Genomic DNA, 25,094 nt, shown 5'->3' on the forward strand with positions numbered 1-25,094 from the left:
GGCGCATGCGCCGTCCGACGCTGCCGGCGGCGGGGCGGGCCCAGCACGTCCCGCGGGTCTGAGGGCTCGCGGCACCCCGTGGGCGGCCGGGCGCTCGCAGTGTCGGCGGGCGGTTCCCACGGCCCTTTGCTGTGGCCGGACCTCGGTGAGTTTCGGTAGTCCGGTTGGTGGTGAGGAGCGGCCTCGGGCTGCGGGGCTCCGCGGCCTCTTCCCTGGGCGTTTGCTGGCGCCGACTCGTCTGTGGGCCACCGCGGGCTTCGGAGTCACCGGCGGGGCCTCGCCGTGGCCGCGCGACCCGGGAGGCTTGCTCGGCCCGCCGGAGCCTCGCTGGTTGCCCCCGTGAAAGGGGTGGAACTCGCCTCGCCCCGCCCGGCGTCGCCGGGATGCGTGGAGGCCGGCCGCGGGCCGTGCGTCGGGGGAAGTACCGCTCCCGCCTTCGGCGGGCTGGGGGAGGCCGCGCCTGCCCTCCCACCGGCGAGTGGCAGCGTCCCCGGATGGACGGGAGGGCTCCGTGAGCACACACTCGCGGCGCGCGTGCGCCCGTCGCCGTCCTCACTTCGGACGGGCTCCCGCGGGGACCCGGGGTGCAGATCCCCAGCTCTGCGCCGAACCAACCCTGCAACCACAAAGCAGGAGCTCCTTTCCAGACTCGGTGTCGGTCGCTGGGCGTCAGCAAACGCTCATTGGGCATTTGCTGTGCGGTGCACTGGGACATCCCCTCACTCGTCCGTGTGTTCTTCCACTCGTACAGACCAGGGTTTCCCCCTGAACTTGGCCTGACTTGGCAGAGTGCTCAGCACCATCTAGGTACAGCTCTTAGTGATTTTGCTGATCCCTGGAGAAGCCGATCTGGTTGAAGTGAGAGTAGTTTGAGAGGCGAGCTGGGGACTGGAATTGCTCTTTGAAGCCATGTAACACCGTCTACCCCAGGTCCAATAGTTTAGATTGTGGCCTTGACAACTTCCAGGGTGGGTAGGGTGGGTTAGTGCTGCCTCTGCTACAATGTAGTCTGAAGATTGTGAAAAGCACTAACTCACTATCAGGGCTTTCTCAAATGGAGGTTTTAAAAAGATATATTTAAGAAAACACCGAGTGTTTATTTATAGGTATTTTTCTACAGAATGGAATTGCTCCAGACGGTGAATTGAGGCCTTGGCTTGGTTTTGTCTTATTTTAAAGTTAGGAATGAAAATTGTAGTCTAAATTTCTTTCCGTTGTAACCATTCAGTAGCAAAATCTTTGTAAATGAAAACCAAGTGGCACTAAAATGCAGGGTTGGCCATTCTGATTAGAGATCTGCCAAAGCATGTCATTAGAAGCTTACTCCCTTTTCTTTGTGCTAGAGTTCTCATTATGTGTTTTCTAAAATCGTGCCGCCTGGTGGTTGATATCTGCTGTCAAAGAATACCCATTAGGAAAATGTTACCTGAATTTTGGCAGATGGGAGAATAAATAAAAGTATGACTCCAGCTTTCCATCCTCCCAGCCTACCTCCAAGGAAAAAGTAAAATTGTTAGGAGTCTGTGTTAGCCAGTTTTTCACAATTGAACATTTAAAAAGTGTATTAGACTTTTTCAGTATTTGTGTGCATACAGTGTTTGAGAAAGTGGGCGGGGGCGGCTTGGAGAGAGTGGTATAATTGTGCCAGAACGCCTTTCTGATGACTTACAGACAGCAGGGTGAAAGGGGGACTAATGGTTTGTGTGTAACCACATATGCTACTTCAGTTTGTTAAAAGCACTTGGAGTTCTAATAATGTTGTTAGACTAGGCTGTTAAAGATGACTACCTGTGGGGTTGAAGTTTGTGTTTAATACAGTTTGGATGGAATGTAAACAAAACTCTTTGACTGCAAACACTCATGCATGAGGTCTTACCGTGGATATTCCCTCACTCTTGTTTCAACAGTGCTTTTGAGTTCAGAATTACCTTGGCACTGTTCCCTTCAGAATTGTTCTCTGTCTTTGTTCGTACAATGCTGGGGATTATAATGTAGGACCTTGAAAATGCTAAGTACAAGTTCTACCACTGAGCTACACCTTCAGTCAACCTATTTCTTTTGTCCTCAAACTGACATCTTCAAATTCATCATTTGTTTTACTTAGCAGACTATTTATTTTTTGATCTCCCCTGCTGTGGACTTTTCTAAATTGGTAAACATTCCCAGTTGTCTTCTATTTAAATATAATGTCTGACCCATGCTGCTCTTTGAGCCCTGTCCCCAGGACTGTTCAGATTGTTAATGTTCTGGGTGACCTGATTTGTGACAGCTACCATACCCTACTTGATCTCAACAGAACCTCTGCCTCTAACAGTAAGGACTTCTTTGGAACTCAGGCCTGGGATTAGTGCCTACTGAACTTGTAGTCAGGCAGAGGTTCTTTGAGATGTAAGAGTTTTGTTCATCGACTGTTGTGCAGGCATGACTTTCCTATTGTGAATATGAAGGAAAAAAATTTGTTCAGGTAAGTTATCTACTCTGTGGTCTGGGGCTTAGTTTTTCTATGAAAATGTGGGTAATGTACATTTTGACTTACAAAAAGGTGATTTTTAAAATAACCTAGAACTATATTTTTTTCTTCAGTTCATAAAAAATAACTTGAATTGTAAAAACATTCTTAGAATAGGAAGGTGACTACTAGAGTATCAGCACTTAAGTGTGTGTTGAGAGATCAGTCAGTATTTTACACTCATGCTTTGTATCTTACACTCTAGAGGGCAGTAGTACATCTTTGTTGTGCCAGCTTTTAGGCAAAGGCAGGTGACACAGGGTGGGTGGAAGGAAGCAAAAGTGAGGGTGAGTAGGGAATATTTAGCTAAAAAGGTATGGTGGAGGAAAGAGGTGATTGATAAAGCAAGGGATGGCGAGAGTTTGAAACTTCTGTTAAGCAGTAACTTCTTACCAAAAAGAATGGGAGAAGAAAACAAACCCTTTTAGTCTTTGAATTAGTCATATAGGATTAAAAAAAAATTAAGAGAGCCCCATACATAGGTACCCTTATTATCTTTCAACTGAAAATAAAAATTTAAAAAGAGAAGGAAGGTTTTATTAGTATCCTTGCTGCATCTACAGCAGCATATATATTTAAATTAAACTTTTGTTATTGGAGGGAGAAAGTACTATATGCAATGTACATGTATTCATTATCTTAGCTAAGTATCTTCTCAAGTGTAGATCTTTCCCTCCCTCCCTCCCTCCCTCCCTCCCTCCTTCCTTCCTTCCTTCCTTTCTTCCTTCCTTCCTTCCTTTTTTTTCTCTCTCCCTTCCTTCCTTCCTTCCTTCCTTCCTTCCTTCCTTCCTTCCTTCCTTCCTTCCTTCCTTCCTTCCCTCCCTCCCTCCCTCCCTCCCTCCCTCCCTCCTTCCTTCCTTCTTTCCTCTCTCTTTTTTCTCTTTTTTTCTCTCTTTCTCTCCCTTCCTTCCTTCCTTCCTTCCTTCCTTCCTTCCTTCCTTCCTTCCTTCCTTCCTTCCTCCCTCCCTCCCTCCCTCCCTCCCCTCCTCCCTCCCCTTCCTCCCTCCCTCCCTTCCTCCCTCCTTTCTTTCTTTCTTTCTTTCTTTTTTGGCAGTCTTGAGGCTTGAACTCAGGGCTTAGGCACTGTCCCTGAGCCTCTTGGTATTCAAGGCTAACATTCTACCACTTGAGTCACAGTGCCTCTTCCACCTTTTTCTGAATAGTTTATTAGAGATAAGATTATTAGACTTACTGTCCAGGCTGGCTTCAAATGTGATCCTCAGATCTCAGCCTCCTGAGTAGCTAGGATTACAGGCATGAGCCACCAATGCCTGGCTAAGTACAGATGTTTCTTGACTTCTGGTGGGATTATGGTTTGGACAAACTCACTGTAAGTTGAAAATATCACATGTCAAAAATGTATTTAAGGGGCAGCAGATGTAGCTCAACAACAGGGTACTTGCCTAGTGGTACTTGCTTTGGCATTGAGCTCTAGCATCATTAAAGCATGCATTTAATGCAGTTAACCTACTTAACATCATTGCTTAGCCTAGCCTAGCCTAGCTTAAACATTCTAGAATGCTTTATTAGCCTATAGTTAGTTGGACAACGTCATCTGTCACAGTCTACTTTGAATAAAGTGTTGGATGTTGTGTGCGCATCATTGGGCATTTTGTAGATATGATAGTGTATGAAAGCCCAGTGTCCTTAGAGTGGCAGCAGCGCAGTGCACTTGTAGTGTGGGCTGTTGCTCCTTGTGTTCTGTGCTGTAGAGTGTGGGCTGTTTCTCCTTGTTTTCTGTGCTGACCTTGAGCTGGGGCTGGAGCTGCTGTTCAGCATAAGGAGTGAGTATTAGAGTGTTTGAGCTGCCTGCTCCTAGCTCCGGAAAAATTCAACTTCAAGCACGGTTTCTCAGTGTATTTTTTTTTTTTTTCCTGGTTGTGGGGCTTGAACTCTGGGCCTGAGCACTGACTCTGAACTCCTTTTGCTCAAGGGTAGCACTCTACAACTTGAGCCACAGGGCCACTTCTAGCTTATTGGAGATAATGGACTCCCAGGCTTTCTTGCCCCAGCTGGCTTCAAAACATGACCCTCATATCTCAGCCTCCTGAGTAGCTACGATTACCGGTGTGATCCACCAGCGCTTGGCTTCAGTATATAATTTTTAGTCAAATCATCAAAAGTAGAAGACCATCTGTATTTGCCAACAAAGGGTTCACTTCAGTATATCATAAGCTTCTTTATAAATTGCAAAGATACAAATTTTAGGACTGGTTAATAGCAGTTTACAGTGATATTTTGTCCTATACACTTACGAAATAAAATGCTGATAACATTTTCTTTCTTTTTTTTTTTTTTTTTGGTCAGTAGTGGGACTTGAACTCTGGGCTTGGGCGCTGTCCCTGTCTCTTCAGCTCAAGGTGAGTGTTCTACCACTTGGGCCACAGCACCACTTCCAGTTTTCTAGTGGTTTATTGGAGATAAGAGTCTCACGGACTTTCCTGCCTGGGCTGGCTTTGAACTGCGATCCTCAGATCTCAGCCTTCTGAGTAGCTAGGATTACAGGTGTGAGCAACCAGTGCCCTGCTGCTGATAACATTTTCTAGGTGGCAGACCACTAATACTTCTTGTAGAAAAGGCAGAAACCAGATAACTCGTACTGTACATAGATGTAGGTACTTGTGTTGGCACAGTATTGGATGACTTAGTGCTGAACTGTCGGAAGGGTTATTCTTTTGATGCCGTAAGTTTGTGTCAATAAAAGGATCTGTAGTTAGTGTTGAGCAAACAAAACTTGGCTGCATTTCCATTCTGTATTTCAACGAAGTACTTAGCTGGTTGGAATAGCCTAATTTGTGTGTGTGTGTGTGTGAGAGAGAGAGAGAGAGAGGAGAGAGAGAGGGGAAGAGAGAGTGTATTAGTTATTGAGCACAACAGTAGTCTACTCATAAAAATTGTAATTTGAAATAGCCATCCTCTAAGGTGGGAATGTTTGGCTCTTAGATTATATAAAGCTTGAGAAATGATTTGGTTTGTGATGTCTGGTATAGGATGGTACAGATACATGGCCTTCTGTGCTTCTCCTATGCCTCTTAGTGTCTGCCTGGGGCCCTTGCTAGTGTTGATGATATTATAAATACCTAGACGAATGAACAAAGGTTCCCACCCCTGCATAATCCATTGGAATTATCCATACTTACTTATTTTTTTAACATGATATACTGAGTTTTATTTTAGAAAGCTATATTGTTTTGACTAATAAACCAAAATTAATAAAAAGATAATAATAATGGTAATAACGGTGATTTGAAGAACAAAAATAAAAAATCAGTGGCTTGACAGAAGTTTGTTTCTTCTCTCCTAAAGTCCAAATTAGGTATTCATGATAGTCAAGCAGCTCTTCTCTTGATGCAGGAATACAGATTATTCCATGGATTCTGCTTAACTTTGATACTTGTCTTCCAGTGTCATGAATTTCCACTCATGTCCAGAAGTAGTCATCCCAGGCAGGGTCCATCCTCAGTCAAAGTTCACAGAGGCCTGCTCCATTCATAGACACCACTATACCTCCATGTTCTCTCAGGTCTCCTGCTCCTTCAGAGGTTTCTCCATCTCTAAAAGTCCAAGATTTCTAGCTTCAATTAAAATTTTCACTGAATATATCTTCTAAAAACAAGATTGCTTTAGCTTTCATAGTCTTCCTTCTCTTTCTTTTCACATTCATTAATCCAGTTCTGGGCTTTTCCCAGGCAAGCTGTGGGAATCCGGGCTCCCCACCTTCTGCCCGGGCGGGCCAGGAGCTCCGGATCCTCCTCCTCTTCCTTGGGAGTCCCAGCATTACAGGCAGGGCCAGTGGCGCCGAGCAGAGTTCCATACTTACTTTTATTTGTTGGGAATGTGATGGACAGTTTGAATTTCTCACAACCTTTTTTTTTTTTTTGTCAGTTGTGCAGCTTGCACTGAGAGCCGAGGCACTGTCCCTGAGCTCTTTTTGTTCAAGGTTAGCACTCTACCACTTCGAGCCATCACACCACTTCTGGTTTTCTGGTAGTTAATTGGAGATAAGAGTCTTAATGGCCTTTCCTGCCTGGGCTGGCTTCGAACCACAATCCTCAGATCTCAGCCTCCTGAGTAGCAAGGATTACAGGTGTGAGCCATCAGCACCCAGCTACGACCTTTTTTTTTTTTGCCAGTCGTGGGGCCTGAACTCTGGGCCTGGGCACTGCCCCTCAGCTCTTCAGCTCAAGGCTAGCACTCTACCACTTGAGCCACAGTGCCACTTCTGGCTTTTTCTGCTTATGTGGTGCTGAAGAATTGAACTCCAGCCCTCATGCATGCAAGGCAAGCGTTCTACCACTGAGCCACCTTCCCAGCGCCCCCCCCCCTTTTTTAAACAGCCTTATTAAGGTATAATTTACATACCATGACTCTTAAGTAAGTTCAGAGAATCTGTAGTAAATTTGTATTACTGTGTAGCCACTAGTACAACCCAGTTCTAGAAGAGTTCCATTGTGTCCATTTACAAACTAATTTTCAACTTCAGTTCTAGACAACTGATTTGGTTTTTGTTTCTATAAATTTGCCTTTTTAGACATTTCATATAAATGGAGTCATCTGGCTGCTTTGGTTTAGAGCTTTGGAGGTTCATCAGTGTTATACAGTAATAGTTTATTCCTTTTAATTGCTAAATGGTATTTCACTGTATAGATAAATGACATTTTGTTTATGCATTTACCTGATGCATGTTTGGATGGTTTCCACTACTGGCTACTGTGAATAATGCTACTGTGAATATTTATATACATGTCTTTTTGTGGATTTATCTTTCCATTTCTCTTGAGTAGCATCCTAAGAGTGTAATTGCCATACCCAGTGGTTGAGATTGTGTTATACTTCTTAGGGAACTGGTAAATTACTTTCAAAAGTGTCTGTTCTTTTACACCCTCACCAGTTATGCTGAGGTCATTTCTCTACCTCCTAACCAATGCTTGGTATTGTCTGACTTTTTGATTACAGACGGTCCCTGACTTAATGATGGTTCGGCTTATGATTTTTTCAACTTTACAATGATGTGAAAGCAATGTTCATTCGTCTAGTTTTGAATTTTGATCTTTTCCCTGGCTGGAGACATGCAGTTCAGTAATATTTTCTCTCAGCTGGGCAGTAGCAGGCAGCTATAGCTCTCAGTCAGCTTCATGATTACGAGGGTAAACTTTACAGTGTATTGTGTTATCAGCATTTTTTGGGATCCTCCTTTTGATGATTGTGCATCCCATCATGTCTACAAAATGCCCATCTATGTCCCCTGCCTCTGGTGAAAAGAAGAGGAGGAAGGCAATTACTCTTGAGATGAAACTCAAAATTATTGCCCAGCATGAAGGTGGCAAGCCAGTGATGGTCATCTCGCGTGAGTCAGGACTGTCTCAGTCTACCATCTCAACCATCTTGAAGGATAGGAAGTGAATCAGTGATGTGGTGAGGTCCTCAGTGTCAGTTCATCCACTGTCATCATGAAGAAAAGAGCTGGGCCAGTTGGCGATATGGAGAAGTTACTTGTGGAGTAGATAGAGGAGCGGAGACAGAATCGCATACCACTCAGCCTACTGATGATTCAGGCTAAGGCAAGAAGTCTTTTCAATATGCTAAAGGAGCGTGCTGATCCTGCGTATACACAAATGTTTACTGCCAGTCATGGGTGGTGACGCTTTAAAAATCACCATAATTTTCATACTGTTAAGGTTAGTGGCAAGGCAGCAAGTACCGATATTCAGTGTGCCAAAGCTTTTAAGGAAGGGCTTTATAGGATAATTGTAGATCAGAAATACTTACCAGAGCAAATATTCAATGTAGATGAAATAAGTTTGTTCTGGAAGCGGATGTCAGAGTATACATACATACATCAGGAGTCTAAGACAGTGCCAGGATTCAGAGACCATGTAACTCTGCTTTTGGGTGGCAGTGTTGCAGGGTTCAAATTAAAGCCTTTTCTGATCTACCACTCAGAGAACCCCAGAGCATTCAAGAATGTGAGCAAGCATGCACTTCCTGTTTATTATCACCATCACAAGAAAGCCTGGATGAGATCAGCGTTGTTTGAAGATTGGTTTTTGAATTGTTTTATCCCACAAGCAAGAGAATATTGTAGACAAACCAGTATTCCATTCAGGATTCTTCTGCTCTTAGATGATGCGCCAGGGCATCTGCAATATATTGGCGACATGCATCCTGATGTAAAAGTGGTGTACTTGCCTCTGAACACAGCCACACTCATTCAGCCATGGACCAAGGTGCAATAGCTGCTTTCAAAGCACAGTATTTACACCAAACATTTGCCCAGGCTGTGAAGGCCACTGAATCTGGCCAAACGCTCCTGGAGTTTTGGAAAGGTTTTAACATTCTAAATGCTATCCAGAACATAGCTGCAGCTTGGGACGAAGTCCCACAGCAGTGCATAAACTGCATTTGGAAGAAAGTTTTGAAGACGTGTGTGAATGTATTAAAGGGCTTTAACAAAGATCATGCTGGTGATGAAATAGTAAGTAACAATACATTAGCTCTTGGAAAGTGGCTAGACTCGGACATTGATAAAGAGGACATTCATGAGATTTTCAGAGTTAAGACTGAAGAGACTTCCCATGAGGAGCTGACTCATCTGGAGGAAGAACGAACTGAAGAGGAGGTTATTCTCAAGGCTTCCAGAAAGTTCACAACAGAGAAACTGGCAGAAGCAGTTGCTACTGTCAGCAGGGGCATGCTAATGTTAGAAGAAATGGACAGCGATTATGAGAGATTTGCAAGAGTTGACCGGCAGATACAAGATGTTCTTGCTTGCTACAGAGAACTATATAATGAGAAGAAGAAACAAACTGTACAGTCAAAACATGGCATCTTCATGACAAACACTGTGCCTACTAAGCCATCCATGAGTGTCAGAACCCGTCTACTGTCTACTAGCTCTTCTGGGTTGTCATTGAAAGGGAGGCAGATAGATAACCCTGTTCCCATAGCGTCTACTTCATTCAGCAGTTAGTCTTAGTTCACTGCTTCAGGCATTCCTCAGACCCAGTGTGTTTTCAGCCATATTCATTAATGGTGAGTACTCATAAAAATGTATTTTTTTTCTTGTAACTCAGTACAGTAGTCAACAAATTACATGATTTACAATTTATTATAAAACAGGTTTGTATTTAAACCTAGACTAATGTGAATATTCTGAGCATGGTTAAGGTAGGCTAGGTTAAGCTACATGTTCAGTATGTTAAACATATAAGTTTGTGTGTATGTGTGTGTGTGTGTGTGTGTGGGAGGGGCTGGTACTAGGGTTTGACCTTGGACTGGACGCTGTACTTTAGCTTTTTTACTTAAGACTGGCATTTGCCCCGCTTGAGCCACACCTCAACTTGTGTTTTTTTTTTTTTTTTCTGCTTGGGTTAGTTTCAAACTGTGATCCTCAGATTTCAGCCTCTTGAGTGGTTAGGATTAAAGATGTGAGCCACCAGCTCCCAGCTTCAATATATTTTTTGACTTGTGATAGATTTAGTTTATGAAGTGGAGGAAGGTGTATCTGCATGTAATTCTACCATGGGGAGCTCTGTGTGGTGTTCTTGTAGGTGTAGTAGTAGTAGTAGTAGTAGTAGTAGTAGTAGTAGTAGTAGTAGTAGTAGTAGTAGCAGTAGTTCATAATTTGAACTTGTCCTTCTCTAAGGACTATTGGTGCTGAGCATCTTTTCATGTGCTCAACTATTCCTGTATCTGTTACAGTAGCAGTTCAAATCTTTTGTCTTTTCATTGTTTTGGTAGATTTTATTTTCTAGAGCAGTTTTAGGTTTGTAGCAACATGGAGCAGAAAGTACAGTGATCCGATTCCCTTTCCACTCATGCACAGCTGTGAACTTCCTGAACCACAGTGGTTATTACAGTTGACGAAAGTGACACATTGTAATCACCCATTACCCAAAATGTGACTTTTCATTTTCTTAATATTGTTTGTTGAAGTGTAAAGGTTTTTAATTTTAGTTCAATATTGAATTTTAACTTTTGGATCATGCTTTTGCTGTCTCTGAGAACTCATGGCCTGAACTGAAGTCTAATTTTCTCCTTCATTATCTTCCTTTCTTTCCTCCTCTCTCCATTTTCTTTTTCAAATCGTAGTAATATACATATAAGGCATTAAAAAAGTATCATCCTAACCATTGTTGGACGTGCAGTGTAAAAATGGAACTTCGCACCTACAAAACTCCTCATTGTGTTCTTCTCCTCTAGCCCTGACAACCAACATTCTACAAGTTTACCCATGTTCACATGTTAGCATTTCCTTCCCAAAAGGCTTCATGATATTCACTGAGATGTATGTAGGCCACCATGTTAATCTGGCCTCTGTGCAGGGCACTTGGTTGCTTGTGTCAGCTTTGTGGATAATGTGCTGTGCGCATGTGCACATCAGTGTTTCTTCAGTGTCCTGCTCTCAGCTCTTTGGAGGGCAAATCCCCAAGTGGAGTGGCTGATCATATGGTAATTTTATTTTCAGTCTCTTGACTAGCCACTATATTGTTTTTCACAGTGGCTTTACCATTTTACATTACCACCAACCGTGCACCAGGATTCTAGTTTTTCCATAGCACCTCCAGCATCTGTTATTTTCTGTTTCTTTGGTAACAGTCTTAATAGGTGTGAGGTGCTTCACAGATGCTTTCTTTTGGGGAACTTTAAAAGATTAAAATAATTAATTGGTTCCCTTCCCTCCTTCCCTCCTTCCCTCCCTCTCTTCCTCCCTTCTTTCTTTCTCCTTCCTTCCTTCCTTCCTTCTTTCCTTTCCTTTTCCTTTTCCTTTTCTTTCTTTGGGGTGGGGTTGGTCTTGAGGCTTGAACTTAGGGCCTGAACATTGTCCCTGAGCTGCTGCTTTTTTTTTTTTTTTTTTTGCTAGTACTCTACCACTTGAGCCACAGCTCCACTTCCAGATTGTTTGTTAGTTTTACCAGAGAGAAGAGTCTCACAGACATTCCTGTCTGGGCTGGCTTTGAATTGCAGTCCTCACTTCTCAGCATCCTAAGTAGCTAGGATTATAGGCATGAGCCATCAGAGCCCATTGATATATATTTTTTGGCTAGTATAAAGAATAGCTGATACCACTTTAGAATAATGTATTTCTTTTGACTTTTGCTGATGATTTTTCTACTTTGGGTAGTAATTTCAGGATTTCATTTTCCTGTTTGCAGCATAATAATTTTATTTTATTGGGAAAAATTGTACATCTGCTTATTTCATTGTCTAGTAGGCTCATAGCCAGATGTTAAGAAGAAAGCAGTCCATATTGATTCACACTAATGCAAAATTGACTAATGCCCTTTAACCCTCTCAGGAATAAGCATTTTAAAAGAATTAATATTCCAATTCTCTCAATTGGTACAATTTCAACAAAATGAGTAGCAATCAGCTTCTGGAATCGGAGGAAATAATTGAAATCAGGCTTAACTAATGTCAGCAAGCTCTTCTGCTTGCCCATTTTCTTCCAGGTTTGACTCTGGAGGATCCCTGCTTTTCTCCCTCTGAACCTACAGGTTCTCTGGACATTCTTCGTAACACATTGAAATTGCTGAATCATTGCATCAGGGGGTTGAGGCTTAAGTTTGAGAATTTTTCTGAGGTCATACAGCTGGTTAATGGTTCGCATTAATGGTCCACTGTGTGTTCTTCCTGAAAATTCCTTTAGATAGTATTCACAAGTACATTCCTGCATATTCAAGATATTCTTGTATTCACAGGTTGCACAGCTGTGATCTTCAACCTCAGAAGGATGCATCCTGACTTATCTCCACACTTGCATACTGAAGAATGCAACATCTTGATTAACTTACTTAAGGAGTGTCACAAAAATGTAAGAGTTCAGAAAAACAACTGTAAGGGAAGGTGACTCAGTGGTAGAGCGCTTGCCTTGCATGCCTGAGGCCCTGGGTTCGATTTCTCAGCACCACATAAGCAAAGCAAAATGAAAAAAGCCGGAAGTGGCGCTGTGGCTCAAGTGGTAGAGCGCTAGCCTTGAGCTGAAGAGCTGAGGGACAGTGCCCAGGCCGAGTTCAGGCCCCACGACCGGACCCAAAAAAAAAAAAAAAAGAAAAAAAGAAAAACAACTGTAAAACACAAATGAAACTTAGGTATAGCACTGGTGTGAAATCGTACCTGCATCAGTGGATGGGAATAGTGTGTCCTAATAATGGGTATAGACTAGTAAAGATCAGCAGTTGTGCGATTGTTTTTCAGAAATGACTTCCTTTTATGATTCTTAAAACTCAAGCATGATAATTTATTAGGGAACTTCTGAAATGATCCATAAGAGCTAGAATCCACGTCCTTCTGGAAATGAACTTTCCTTTTCCTAATGATAGGGTACTAGAACGGTTATATCCCATTATGACTCTTGCGGCCATATGGACTTTTCTAGGTTGTCTGCTTCTTGATGGCCACCTGTGTTTTATGGTAGTAAAGATATTTTATAATTACATGTTAACTAGGTTCAATTTATGATTGGCCTAATTTGATGGTATTACTTAATTGTTAGTGTAATGAGAGCAAAATTCCATGGTTGAAACCCAAAGAGAAGAAACCCCTGTTTGCAGTGGGTTAAATCAGCTGATGTGTTTATGGATGTTAAATATTTAGGTTTTTTTCCTGCATATTTGATGCATGACACAACTGTAAGAAAATTTTTTTTTTTTAACTTGGTGTTTTGGGTATTCTCTAAGACACTTAAACTGTAGTTGTGTAAAATTTCATACCGGTAAGTACCATTTGAATGAATAAAATTTAAGGACCAAAAACAAGGTAGTAAGTAATACTTATAATCTGTGAAGTCAGACATTTTTACTGGTTCAGAGAATGTTGTGAGAACAGTATAAGCAACCGGTTTTCAACAAACAGAACAAGAAGGGGGCTGTTCCACACTCTACTTCCTGATACAACTGGAAAATGAGCTAGACTACAAAAGTGGAACACAACTTCAGATTTTTTTTTTAGGGCTGGGAAGGTGGCTCAGTGGTAGAGTGCTTGCTTTGCATGCATGAGGCCCTGGGTTCGATTCCTCAGCACTCCACAAGCAAAAAGAAAAAAAGCCGGAAGTGTCGCTGTGGCTCAAGTGGTAGAGTGCTAGCTTTGAGCTGAAGAGCTGAGGGACAGCGCCCAGGCCCAGAGTTCAGGCCCCACGACCATCCCCCCCCCCAAAAAAAAAAAGTTTCTTTTTTAAAGAATAGAAATTGGTTATTTTTGTTGACTTAATATTTCAACTACATGTATAGTGAGTTACAATCAGAGACTTTAGAGGAGAGTCTAATAGAACAAGGCAACATGGAAAAGAAAAGACTGGAAAAACTCAAGCACTTGGCACTGAGAGTTTGCCAGTGTGACCCTTTAGAAGAGTGTTGTGTTTTTCACCACGCTCAAGGCAAATTAGGTTGTCAACTCTTCATGTTTACTTCCTAGATTAATTAAACAAAGGTCGGTTTTTCAATCCTTGCTTTTAAGGATTCTTTGCAGCATGTTATTTACATATTTATTGCCTTTTGGTCCATGACTCTTTTTAAATTGGAACCAAGTGAAACACTACCCTCTTCTCCCTTTGAAAATATTCCATATAGTAAAGGTAACATCTCAAATCACTGGCACTAGAGATGGACTTAAAAAAATTAGCTTTATTGAAGTATGATTTACATTTATCTTAATAATATATCTGTTTTTCTGTGTATGGTTGGATGAGTTTTGATAAAGGTAAGCACCCATGTCACTGTTAGTCAAGAAACAAGACATTGTGTCATGTCAGAGGTACCTGTGCCCCTTATAGTCAGACCCTGTTCTTCACTGCTGGCTCAGGTAACTCCTGCTCTACTGTCAATGTAGATTAGGTATCCTGCTCTGAAATTTGTAATAACATGCATCTACATATTCTTGTGTATGCTTCCACAGTTGTTGTCGGCCAAAGTCATTAATCACTTTTTGAGTGATATTGCATTATATTAATGTGCAAGTTTGTTTGCCTGTTGAACATTTAGATTGACTACAGTATGCTGTTTCAAATAAAGCTGTTACAAACATTTGTGTACAAGTATTTGTGTGTACATCTTTTTATTTCTCTTGGGTAAATAAGAATTAAAGAACTGAGTTGTATGTTAAGTGTTTAACTTTGCAAGAAATTACCCACCTATTCTATTTATAGCATTTGATATTTTCTCTCAACTCCCCATTCTTACCAGCACTTGATTTTATGAATATCCTTTTTTCATGTGTGTTCTGGTTCTGGGCTTGAACTCATGGCCTGGGTTTTGCCCTAAGCTTCTTTTGCTCAAGGCTAGTACTCTACCACTTGAGCCACAGCTCCACTTCCTGCTTTTTTTGGTAATTTATTCCAATAGACATAGACATCTCATGGACTTTATTTTTGCCTAGGCTTTGAACTGCAGTCTTCAGATTTCAGCCTCCTGAGTAGCTAGGATTATAGATATGAGCCACAGTACAGTACCTGGCGATTTTGTAAATATTCTTAAACGAATCTACAGGATATGATATGGTGTGTCCTTTTGGTTTTAAATTATATGTCTTCTGTTAATGATATTGAGCATCTTTTTTTGTGCTTATCAGCTATTCAAGTAAAGTCTTGCCAGTGTTTAAAAGTTGTTTGTATTACAATTGTACTACAAGAATTCTTTTTATCATTTGGAATGTAAATTCTGTCAAGAAAAAGTATTATGAATATTTTCTTCCAGTTTGTGGAATTTCTTTACATTTTCTGAACAATTTGTTTCAAAGTCCAGCTTATAAATTCGATAAAGCTCTATTTATCTTTTTCGTTTTTATAGTTTGTGCCTTTTGTTTCTTAAGGATCATTGTTTTTTTTTTTTTTTTTAAATTTTATTTTATTGTAAAGCTACTATACAGAGGGTTACAGTTACATGAGTGAGGTAATGAGTACACTTCCTCTTGAACATTGTTACCCCCTCCATTGTTTTCCCCCTACCATCCCCTCCCTCCCTCCCTTCCCCGAGGTTCTTTTTTTTTTGATTGTGATTAAATGATTACATAATTTCAAAGTCACAAGTTCATTCTAACTTCCCTGGAGCAAATTGTCTACCACAGTCTGTAATATATAACAGTGTAGGATCATTGTTTTTTGCAAAGATTTTTTTTTCCTGTGTTTTCTACTAGAGTTTTGTAGTCTTGGATTTTATATTTAAATCTTTGTTTCATTTCAGGTTAATATTTGTATATAATGAGATAGGAGTTGAGGTGTTTTTTTTTGTTTTTGTTTGTTTTTTGCCTGTGGATATCCAGTTGTTTGTTGTTTGAACAACATTAGTTGAAGAGACTCTTCCTTTCCCCACTGAATTACTTTAGATACTTTGTCAAAGTCGGTTACACAGGATCTGTTTCTGGGTTCCAGTCTGTCTCAGTGATTCAGATGTCTTTCACACCTGTACCACAGTCTTGATTTCCTCTGCCAGGTAGTAAGCCCCAAAGCATCCAGTGTAAACCGTCCAATTTTGCCCTTATTCAGAGTTTAGGATGTTTTCCATTTCCATAGAAATGTTAGGTATATCATGGTTCAAAGCCAGCCCAGGTGGGAAAGTCAGCCATAGGTTTGTATTGGCAGGCAGTTCATTTACTTTTGGAAATATGTGAGCCTTTCTTATATTTGATCTTAACCAAAAGGCTGAGAAACGATCGGGCCTTTTTTTTTTGGGGGGGGGGTCCGGTCGTGGGGCCTGAACTCTGGGCCTGGTCGCTGTCCCTCAGCTCTTCAGCTCAAGGCTAGCGCTCTACCACTTGAGCCACAACGCCACTTGTGGCTTTTTCATTTTGCTTATGTGGTGCTAAAGAATTGAACCCAGGGCCTCGGGCATGCAAGGCAAGCTCTCTACCACTCAACTACCTTCCCAGCCCCAACGACTGGGCCTTTCTTTAGGCACATTGTTAAGTTTTTTTAGGGCAAGTCTAGAGTAGTCTTTATCCTAGGGTTCATTTAGCCCAGACACTAAAACATCGTTTTTCCAGATTCTTTACTGATTGACTTGAGTGTTCAGTAACTGGCTTGTAAGAATTCCATTGATCTCAGCCATGTGTGAGCTCTGCATTTTTCAGCTTATAGCTGCTGTGATGGTTTAGTTTTGAGTCCTTGTGAACTTCTACCCAACATGTAATAATAGAAGAACTCAGTACTTCCTTTTGGAAGTATTGAGGTTTGAACTCAGGGTCTTGTGTGTCATACTCCAGAATTACTTAAAAAAATATGAAAAGATATTCAACTTAATTTAACATAAATTGAATATACTGAGATACCATTCCTTATCCTCAGTTGACAAATTGAAAAGTAGGATAGTACATTGTTTAGGCCAGGCTGTGAAAGACATTCATGCATTTCTATGGGACTGTGATTAGTTATAGGCTGCAAATAGCAGCTCAACTGCTCTTTGCCCTTTGATGCATCACTCCACTTCTAGGAGTTTATCTATGTATAAGTCCGAATGATTTGAAAGTACAGATGCATAAAGTTGCAAATTTCAGCATTGTCAAATATTAGGAACAGTCTTTTCCTAACATGTAATAGTTGAGTAACTTCTTGTACATCTACACAATGAACTTTTGTTTAGCCTTTTTTTTTTTTTGGTCATAGGGCTTGAACTCTGGACCTGGGGGCCGTCCCTCAGCTCTTCAGCTCAAGGCTAGTGTTCTACCACTTGAGTCACAGCACCAGTTTTGGCATTTTCTATTTATGTGGTGCTGAAGAATTGAACCCAGGGCTTCATGTATGGGAGGCAAGCACTCTACCACTGAGCCACTTTCCCAGCCCCTGTACAGCCATTTTTTAAGTAGTGTTTTTTTTTTTTTTTTTTGGTTCTGGTTCTGGTTCTGGTTCTGGGGTTTGAACTCAGAGAGCCCAGGCACTCACTGTCCCTTAGCTTCTCTTGCTCAAGGCTAGCGCTCTACCACTTGAGCCACAGCTTTACATCTGCTCTTTTTTTTTTTTTTCTTTCTGCAGTTTAGTGGAAATAAGAGTCTCACAGACTTTCCTATCCAGGCTGGCTTCAAATTGTGATCCTCAGATATCAGCCTCCTTAAATAGCTAGGATTACAGGCCTGAGCAATGATTGCCCAATTAGTAGATTCCATTTTTAAGACCAGGTTTTGATTGAAAATTGTGACTGTAGTACAGAATTTTCATAGGCCTCAACACCTGGTATCCTTAATATTCATTATTAGTAAGGTACATTTGTTAGAATTAATGAACTGGTACTAGTATGCATATAATTAAGTCCACGTTTGAGTCTGGTGGATTCCAGTCAGGATACCACATTATACCTCACCATGTCATATAGTTGTCATGGCTGCAAGGCTCCTCTGGGCTGTTACAGCTTGTTTCTTTCTTTTTTTTTTTTGGTGCGTCATGGGGCTTGAACTCTGGGCTTGGGCGCTGTCCCTGAGCCACAGTGCCACTTCCAGTTTTCTGAGTGGTTTATTGGAGATAAGAGCCTCATTGACTTTCCTGTCTGGGCTGGCTTGGAACCGTGATCCTCATATCTCAGCCTCCTGAGTAGCTAAGAATTACAGGCATGAGCCACCGGCGCCTGGCTGTTACAGTTTGTTTCTGACCATGATGGTTTGCAGTTTCATGCCCATGTGTCTTGGAGGATGCATTTATCATGCATTTATCTCTCTTTCTCTTTTTTTGCTAGTACCAGAGGTCTGATCTCTGAGCCTTCCAGCTTGCTTAGCTTGCTTGCTCAGCTGGCACTCTTCACTTGAGCCATACCTTATTTTGGAGTAAGTGGCTCACAGACACTCCTGCTCTGGCTGGTTTTGAATTGTAAATCCCCCAGATCTCAGCCTCCTGAGTAGTTAGGATTACAGGCTTGAGTCCCAAGTGCCTAGTTTATCTTAAGTTATCATGGTCATACTTGTGTGATTTGGGAGGATCACAAAGGTAAAGTAGCATTTCCACTATTTGTTGTGTGGCTCCATACTCTCAGCATGGATTATCACTTGATGTTGACCTTCATTACCTGACTGAGGTCGTATCTGTCATACTTCTCTGCCCTTGTCCCCTTTCTGTAATACTTTAGAAGGAAGCCACTGTGCACAACCCACATGTAAGGACTAAGTTAAGCTTTCCCTCCTGGATGATGAGTATCTGTATAATGAAATCTGCTTTAAAAAAATCTTTGTTCTAATGGAATTCTATGCCTCCATCAGAAAGAATGACATTGCCCCATTTGTTAGGAAATGGAAAGGCTTGGAAAAAATTATATTAAGTGAAGTAAGCCAGGCCCAAAGAAACATAGGTCCCATGGTTTCCCTTATTTGCAATATCTAGTATAGGTATGAGTCAAGCGGAAAAAGTCAGAGAATGTGATGTTAGGAAAACGAACCCTCAAATATGTATTTTAATGTTTTTGTTTCATTCATGCATGTGTTTCTAACGCATTTATAATATTATTTCTTTGTTGCTTTGTATGTCCCTCCCCCACAGTGTAACCCCCGCTTTCACTATATTTGATGTCAGTATAACATGTGGAGGAGACGGGGACAAACAAGTCGTTTAAGGATTCAGGTGGACCTGTTGCAACAATGAGAAGTACAAAATGTCATGTCAAAACCAGCTTTACAATGTCGGTGGGGGGGAGGGAGGGGGGGTATGATTGGGTGGGGGGGAGGGGGGAGGCTGGGAAGGGAGGTGAAGGGTAAACAAAGGAGGAGGCTGCAATGCTTGGTAAGAAATGTATGCATTTTCCTGCCCATGTAATTGTAACCCCTCTGTACAGTATGTTTTCAAATAAAAAAAAAAAAAAAAAATCTTTGTTCTAGATACTTAGCCCCGCACACAATTTCTTATATCAGAATGGACTCAAGGATGCTTATGTTGTAATCCAGTTCTTCATTTTATTGCTAAGGTTGTTTGAGGTTTGGCCACCAGGAGTCTTTCAGTCGGTACTTGTTCATAGCTCTTTAAAAAAAAAAGTTTGGTGAGCTGACATGGAATAATTCCAATGACTAATGAAATAATTGAATTGCAAAAAAGTGTTTATCTTATTGTAACATTTGTAGAAAAGAGGAGGAGGTAAAAAACATATCTGGGTCTCTTCCTTTGCAAAAAGAAACAAGGTAGCCAGGTGTTGGTGGCTTACACCTGTAATCCTAGCAATTTAGGAGGCTGATATCTGAGGATTGCAGCTCAAAGCCAGCCCAGGAAAGTCTGTGAGACTCTTCAATTAACCACCAGAAAATCAGAAGTGGTGCTGTGGCTTAAATTGGGCTTTAAAACCCATATTCCCTGTCAGCCACTGTTCCGGCAGGGACAGCCAGCTGTTAGAACTAACTCCTCATAGTAGGTTTCATCTTTGTCTGCTTTTGTACTTGATGTAAATGGCAATGCACTTTTTTTTTGGGGGGGGGGTGGGGTTGGGTAGAGTAAAATTACTTTTTGATAAAGCCTAACTTTCTACCTACTTTTTTAAAGAAAAATATTCTTTAAGGTTACTAAATATATGTGCCTTAAGGTCTTGCTTGCTTAATCAATAGAATGAGTGGATTAAATTACCTAGCTTCTAGCCCTGAATTTTTATGCATCTGCATTTTCATCTTCTCTGGTGATAAGGCCATCATTCTGAACAGCCCTTTCTAGCTGGGTTTCTGCAGTGCTTTCCAGCCCTCGTGAGGTACAGGACTATTTTATCTCTGCATAGCCCTGCCTGGCTGTGCTTTTTACCATTCTACCTGTGGTTTATGGTTCTGCCATCTTCCCAGTCAAATGTCGTTGCTTTGCCACCAGGATCCATGGCTGCTTCTGGTCATCTGGCCTACTTTGTCCCCGCTTGACAGCGAGACACAGGTTGTCTGCAGTTAACATACTGAATTTAGAACAAACTACTTGGAGGTCCTTAATGTATTTTTTTTCCTGGTTTATAAAGCAGTTAGTAAAGTTGGGCACTGGTGACTCACGCCTGTAATTTTAGCTACTAAGAAGGCTGAGATCTGAGGACTGTGGTTCGAAACCTGCGAGGGCAAGAAAGTCCATGAGACTCATCTCCAATTCACCACCAAAACAAGCCCAGTGGAAGTGTGGTTTTCAAGTGGTAGAGCTCTAGCCTTGAGCAGAAAAACCCACAAAAGCTCGGGGATGGTGCCCAAGCCCTGAGTTCAAGTCCCAGAATTGACACAAAAAGAAAAGCAATATGTAAGTATTGCTTATATGTCATTATAGATAGTACAAGAAAGCATAGGAAGGTATAAAGCAAATAATAAATAATGAAAGCATAAAAGGCTAAGGTGTGGCTCAAGTAGAGGACCTTCTTAGCAAGAGCTAGGCCTTAAGTTAAACTCTAGTACCAACAACAACAACAAAAGGTGCAGGAGGGAGGGAGGACTAAAAGAATGGCATTACTTTTTTTTTTTTTTTTGCCAGTCCTGGGGCTTGAACTGTGGGCCTGCGTACTGTCCCTGGGCTCTTTTTGCTCCAGGCTAGTGCTCTACCACTTGAGCCTCAGTGCCACTTCCAGCTTTTTCTGTGATTAATTGGAATTTCCTGCCCATACTGGCTTTGAACAGAGATCCTCAGATCTCAGCCTCCTGAGTAGCTAGGACTACAGGTGTAAGCCACCAGTTCCCAGCTGGTATTACGTTTATAATTCCTATTTGCATGGCAATTACTAGACTACAACTGAGTTCTCACATTCCCCTCTTGGTTCAGTCTGTTGTATAAATGCTGGAAATCTCTGCCATGTCCTGCAAGATCTTTAATTACTAGGAAAATGATTTTGACCTTGAGCATCTTCTGAACGGGTCTTTGGAGCCCCTGGGAACCCCTGGACTCTGCTCCAGTGTTGTATGCAGTGGCTTTGTCTCTCTCAGACCACAGTGAAAGGAGTATCCAGGACTACCTTGTCACCGCTGTCTCTCCAGTGACTGGGACATAGTTCTCCATCTATAAGTCTCAGATATGTAGCAGTTGATTTAATTACACAGTCACTGGATTGGTTTGATTCTCTAGAGATGGACACCGGGCACTGGAAACAGCTGTCCTGAGTGTGCACGACACTGTGGTACCAGTTCACGAGGACATTTGTATTGAACACTTTTCACATAATGCCACAAGTGTCATTCTCATCTGAGTCTAGATAATGTGGAAGCGAAGAGACAAATAAGATACATGTGTTCAGGATGGTATGACTTGAATGTACACTAGATCGTAAGATAGTTACATTCTCAAAGTCCAGTCTTCTAACTCCACGAGAAGGGATGCAGATGTGTTATCACCATTTATTTGTTGTCAAGAAAGTAGCTTAGGAAAAACACACAAGAAATACTTACTCTGAAAAAGCCATTCAGTTACAAGTTAGGAGGTCTTAGACCATCTTCAATCCTTGACAGAAAAACTGTGACCCGAGGGTGCTTTTAAAGTGGCAGTGAAAGCAGGAGAAAAAGAAATTGCATGAGGCAGAGCTTGATAATCATGTGTTGTCTGCTTTCTGCAAAAGCCATCATTTGAAAGAAGAGGGAAAAGTGTGCTTATTGCAACTATGAGTTCAGCATTGACGGCGTATCATTATAGCAGATCGCCACACTATCTGACCCAACACTAATTACGGCCTTGCTAAAATTCAGCTTTCAGACTTCATCTCAACCCGCTTTACATCTTTCATAGTTTTTTTTTCCATGATAATAGTCAGAATTTTAAACCACTAGGGGAGTTTTTACTTTTGTCTTTTTGTTTTTTCCAACAAAGCATCGTGATCAAGTGGCTTATTTATGTGGTCAGTACAGGACCGTGTGTGTGTGTGTGTGTGTGTGTGTGTGTGTGTGTGTGTGTGTGTGTGTTTGTGTGTGTGTGTGTGAGCGCGCACGCGCAATATTTCAATGACAAATGAGAAAATGTCTTTGGCATCAGACATTTTATTCAGTAAAGGTTTCTATAGAACAGAGCTTGTGCTAATGAAGTAAGTTACTCTGTCATGTGACTATGCCACACTGCAGTTCACACCAGGCCTGAGTGTGGAGAATGGCTTGTGCTCTCACTCTAACATGTCCCTAGAGAAAGGGGTACTGGTGGCTCATGCCTGGAATCCTATCTATTTAGGAAGCTGAGATCTGAGGGTCATGGTTCAAAGCCAGCCAGAACAGAGAAATCTATGAGACGGCTTATCTCCAAATAACCAGCAAAAGCCTGGAATTGGAGTAGTGGCTCAAGTGATGGAATTCCAGCTTTGAGTGAAAAAGCCAAGTAAGAACGCAAGGCCCTGAGTTCAAGCCCCATACACACTCAGTGTGAGATTTTGATGAGTCAAGAGGCCTTGTTTTCTAGAAGGAATAAGTCCATTTGTTTTTGTTTCTACATGTAGAGCATGTGTTCTTCCTTTGTAGGAAGGACCAGGAGAAAACTGTTGGTTTATGTATTTTATGTAGGTCTTATACTTACTGACAAAATGACATAATAATACCTATTTAAATTCTGTGTACTGGAGACATCAGCATATAATGGGATGAAATATTTTACCCCTTTTCTTCCTTTTAGCACAACATTCTGAAATTTTTTGGGCATTGCAATGATTTTGACCGGGAGATGAGAAAATGCTTGAAGAAAGAGGTAAGATTAAAAACTGAAAGGCTGCAAATTAAAGCAAGGAAATATAACATTTTTGAAGATTATATATTGTTGTCATGATTAAAATTTCACAGAGAAGGCCAACTTTCAGTGTATGTGCTCCCGTCGAAAAGTAAAGAAGCCTAGGCCTCACCTGAGGACGAATGTAGAACAGAGCTGTCTTTTTGCCTTTCACACAAATGATATAAAAAAAAAAATCTTTGTTTTCACTCAGAAATTCAAGTTGGATGAATTTTAGGATTTAAGAAATTATGTCTGTGGTCAATGGACAGACTTAGTTTACTCGATGATTAGCTGATTGGCAGATGGCTAAAACTCTTTGGGCCTCAATTTACCTACGCAGAGAGGATGCTATGCTTGGGGTCATTCCAGCTTTATCGTTTTGGATTTCTTTGTAGAGCTGTGTACAGGCCACAGTAGGTCCTCATCTCCTCATCTCCTAACCCTGCTTTTAGGCTATGACTTGGACTTGAGCCAACAGCCCAAATGCCCCTAGTTCATTGTCTTTTTCCAGGAACCTCTAACCAAGCAGAATGCCTCTTAAACCTTAGAAATGGAATTTTGTTTCTAGTTTGTACATCAGATACTTTATCCCTAGAACCTTTCAAAATTTGTAATGGCCAAATATGTGTGTATGCATTAAAAAATGTGTTCTAATTTTCATTTTCTGTTTCTGAACTTTTTGCCAATTAGTTTCAGATTAAAAGATTGAAATGTAGTATTAGAAACTGTCTAGCTCTTCATGTTGGATAAATCTCTTTTCAGTGTGACATTAACTTTGTTGCTTGAAGTACTTCATGAATTTCGTGTGAAGGATGACCCTGGCTGGTCTTGAACTTGAGACCTTCCTGCCTCAGCTTCCCTGAGTGCAAGGATCCCAGGCATGAGCCACCATTCCCAGCTATTATGTTAAGGGTAATAATTTTGCCTATGCAGATGTGTATATTAGTATTATACAATGCGTTCTTTTTTTTTTTTAATTTCCAGTGCTAAGTTTTATCAGATATGGTCTCATGCTTTTTGCCCTGGCTGGCCTAGGATTGTGATCTTATCCGTACCTCCCCATAGCTGCGATTAGAGGTGTGTTCCAGCATACCTGCCTTATTTGTTGAGATTGGGTCTCAGGAACTTTTTATCAGGACTAGTCTCAAACTGCAGTCCTCTATTTCTTCCTCTCAAGTAGTGGGGTAAAAGATGTGAGCCACTGCATCCATCTTGTTTTATTCATAGTGGTTAGTTGGTCATTGATTTTAGCAGAGTTGCTGGGAAATAGTCTTTGGTTCAACATGTGAACTTTGGAATAAGTAGAACTGTCCAACAATTAAACAGGCCACTAGTCAAGGTAAGGAGCTTTAGTGGTGAGACACACCCAGCCAGGTGGCCTGTTGGAAGACAGAGACTGACACATTCATTTGGAAGAATCGTTGAGTTCTTACTTGGGGAGGAAGTTGGATCAGCACTCTTAGTGTTCGATGGGGATTGCTCTAAGTACCTCTGATATCACTGTCTCCACCTCAGATTCACTGAAATAGGAATTTTATCAGTGAAAACACCCTTATGGAATTTAACCTGGCGTGGGCTGTGACCTCACTTGATGTCGTTTCTCTCCCTTTCTGGACCTCACCTGTTGTCCATTCTCTCCCTTTCTCCATCCAGTATGAGGAAAAGAGGAACCGGAGTCGGGAGCGCGGCATTGCGATGCGCAAGAGGCTCTCCAGTCTCCCCGAGGAATCGGAAAAGTAGCTTCCTCTCTGTGGATGCCATGGTGGAGAGGAGACTGAAGGACTTCTGGCTGATCACAAGATTCCTCTTGTTGGTCTCCAGAATCCCGAGTGGAGAGTGAACACGAATAATCGAACCATGGTGAAGAGGAAAATCTGGTGCCTTTAGTACTATGGAGTCTGACAATGAACCCCATCCCTTCCGTGCTGTGCCGTTCCTGCTGTTCACATCCACACAGTTCTGGAGTAGCTTATCTCCTCCAATAAAATAGTTGGAGTCATTTTTTTC

General features: G+C 41.6%; 1 protein-coding gene across 2 annotated transcripts; it reads left to right on the forward strand.

Moving 5' to 3' along the window:
- The first annotated feature begins 39 nt into the window (after positions 1-39).
- On the forward strand, positions 40-25,094 carry Cmc2 (C-X9-C motif containing 2). Of its 2 annotated transcripts, none has more exons than XM_042700801.1 (4): positions 40-145; positions 12,211-12,323; positions 22,995-23,066; positions 24,741-25,094. In XM_042700801.1, exons 2-4 carry the CDS (start codon positions 12,243-12,245, stop codon positions 24,825-24,827), a joined length of 240 nt encoding a protein of 79 aa, XP_042556735.1. In that variant the 5' UTR covers positions 40-145; positions 12,211-12,242; the 3' UTR covers positions 24,828-25,094. The 2 variants fall into 2 exon arrangements, with proteins under 2 accessions (XP_042556735.1, XP_042556733.1); XM_042700799.1 differs by lacking the exon at positions 40-145 and adding an exon at positions 4,846-4,869.

This window comes from Dipodomys spectabilis, unplaced genomic scaffold, assembly GCF_019054845.1.
Source record: "Dipodomys spectabilis isolate Male_0828 unplaced genomic scaffold, ASM1905484v1 ptg000273l, whole genome shotgun sequence".
NCBI classification, from domain to species: Eukaryota; Metazoa; Chordata; class Mammalia; order Rodentia; family Heteromyidae; genus Dipodomys; species Dipodomys spectabilis.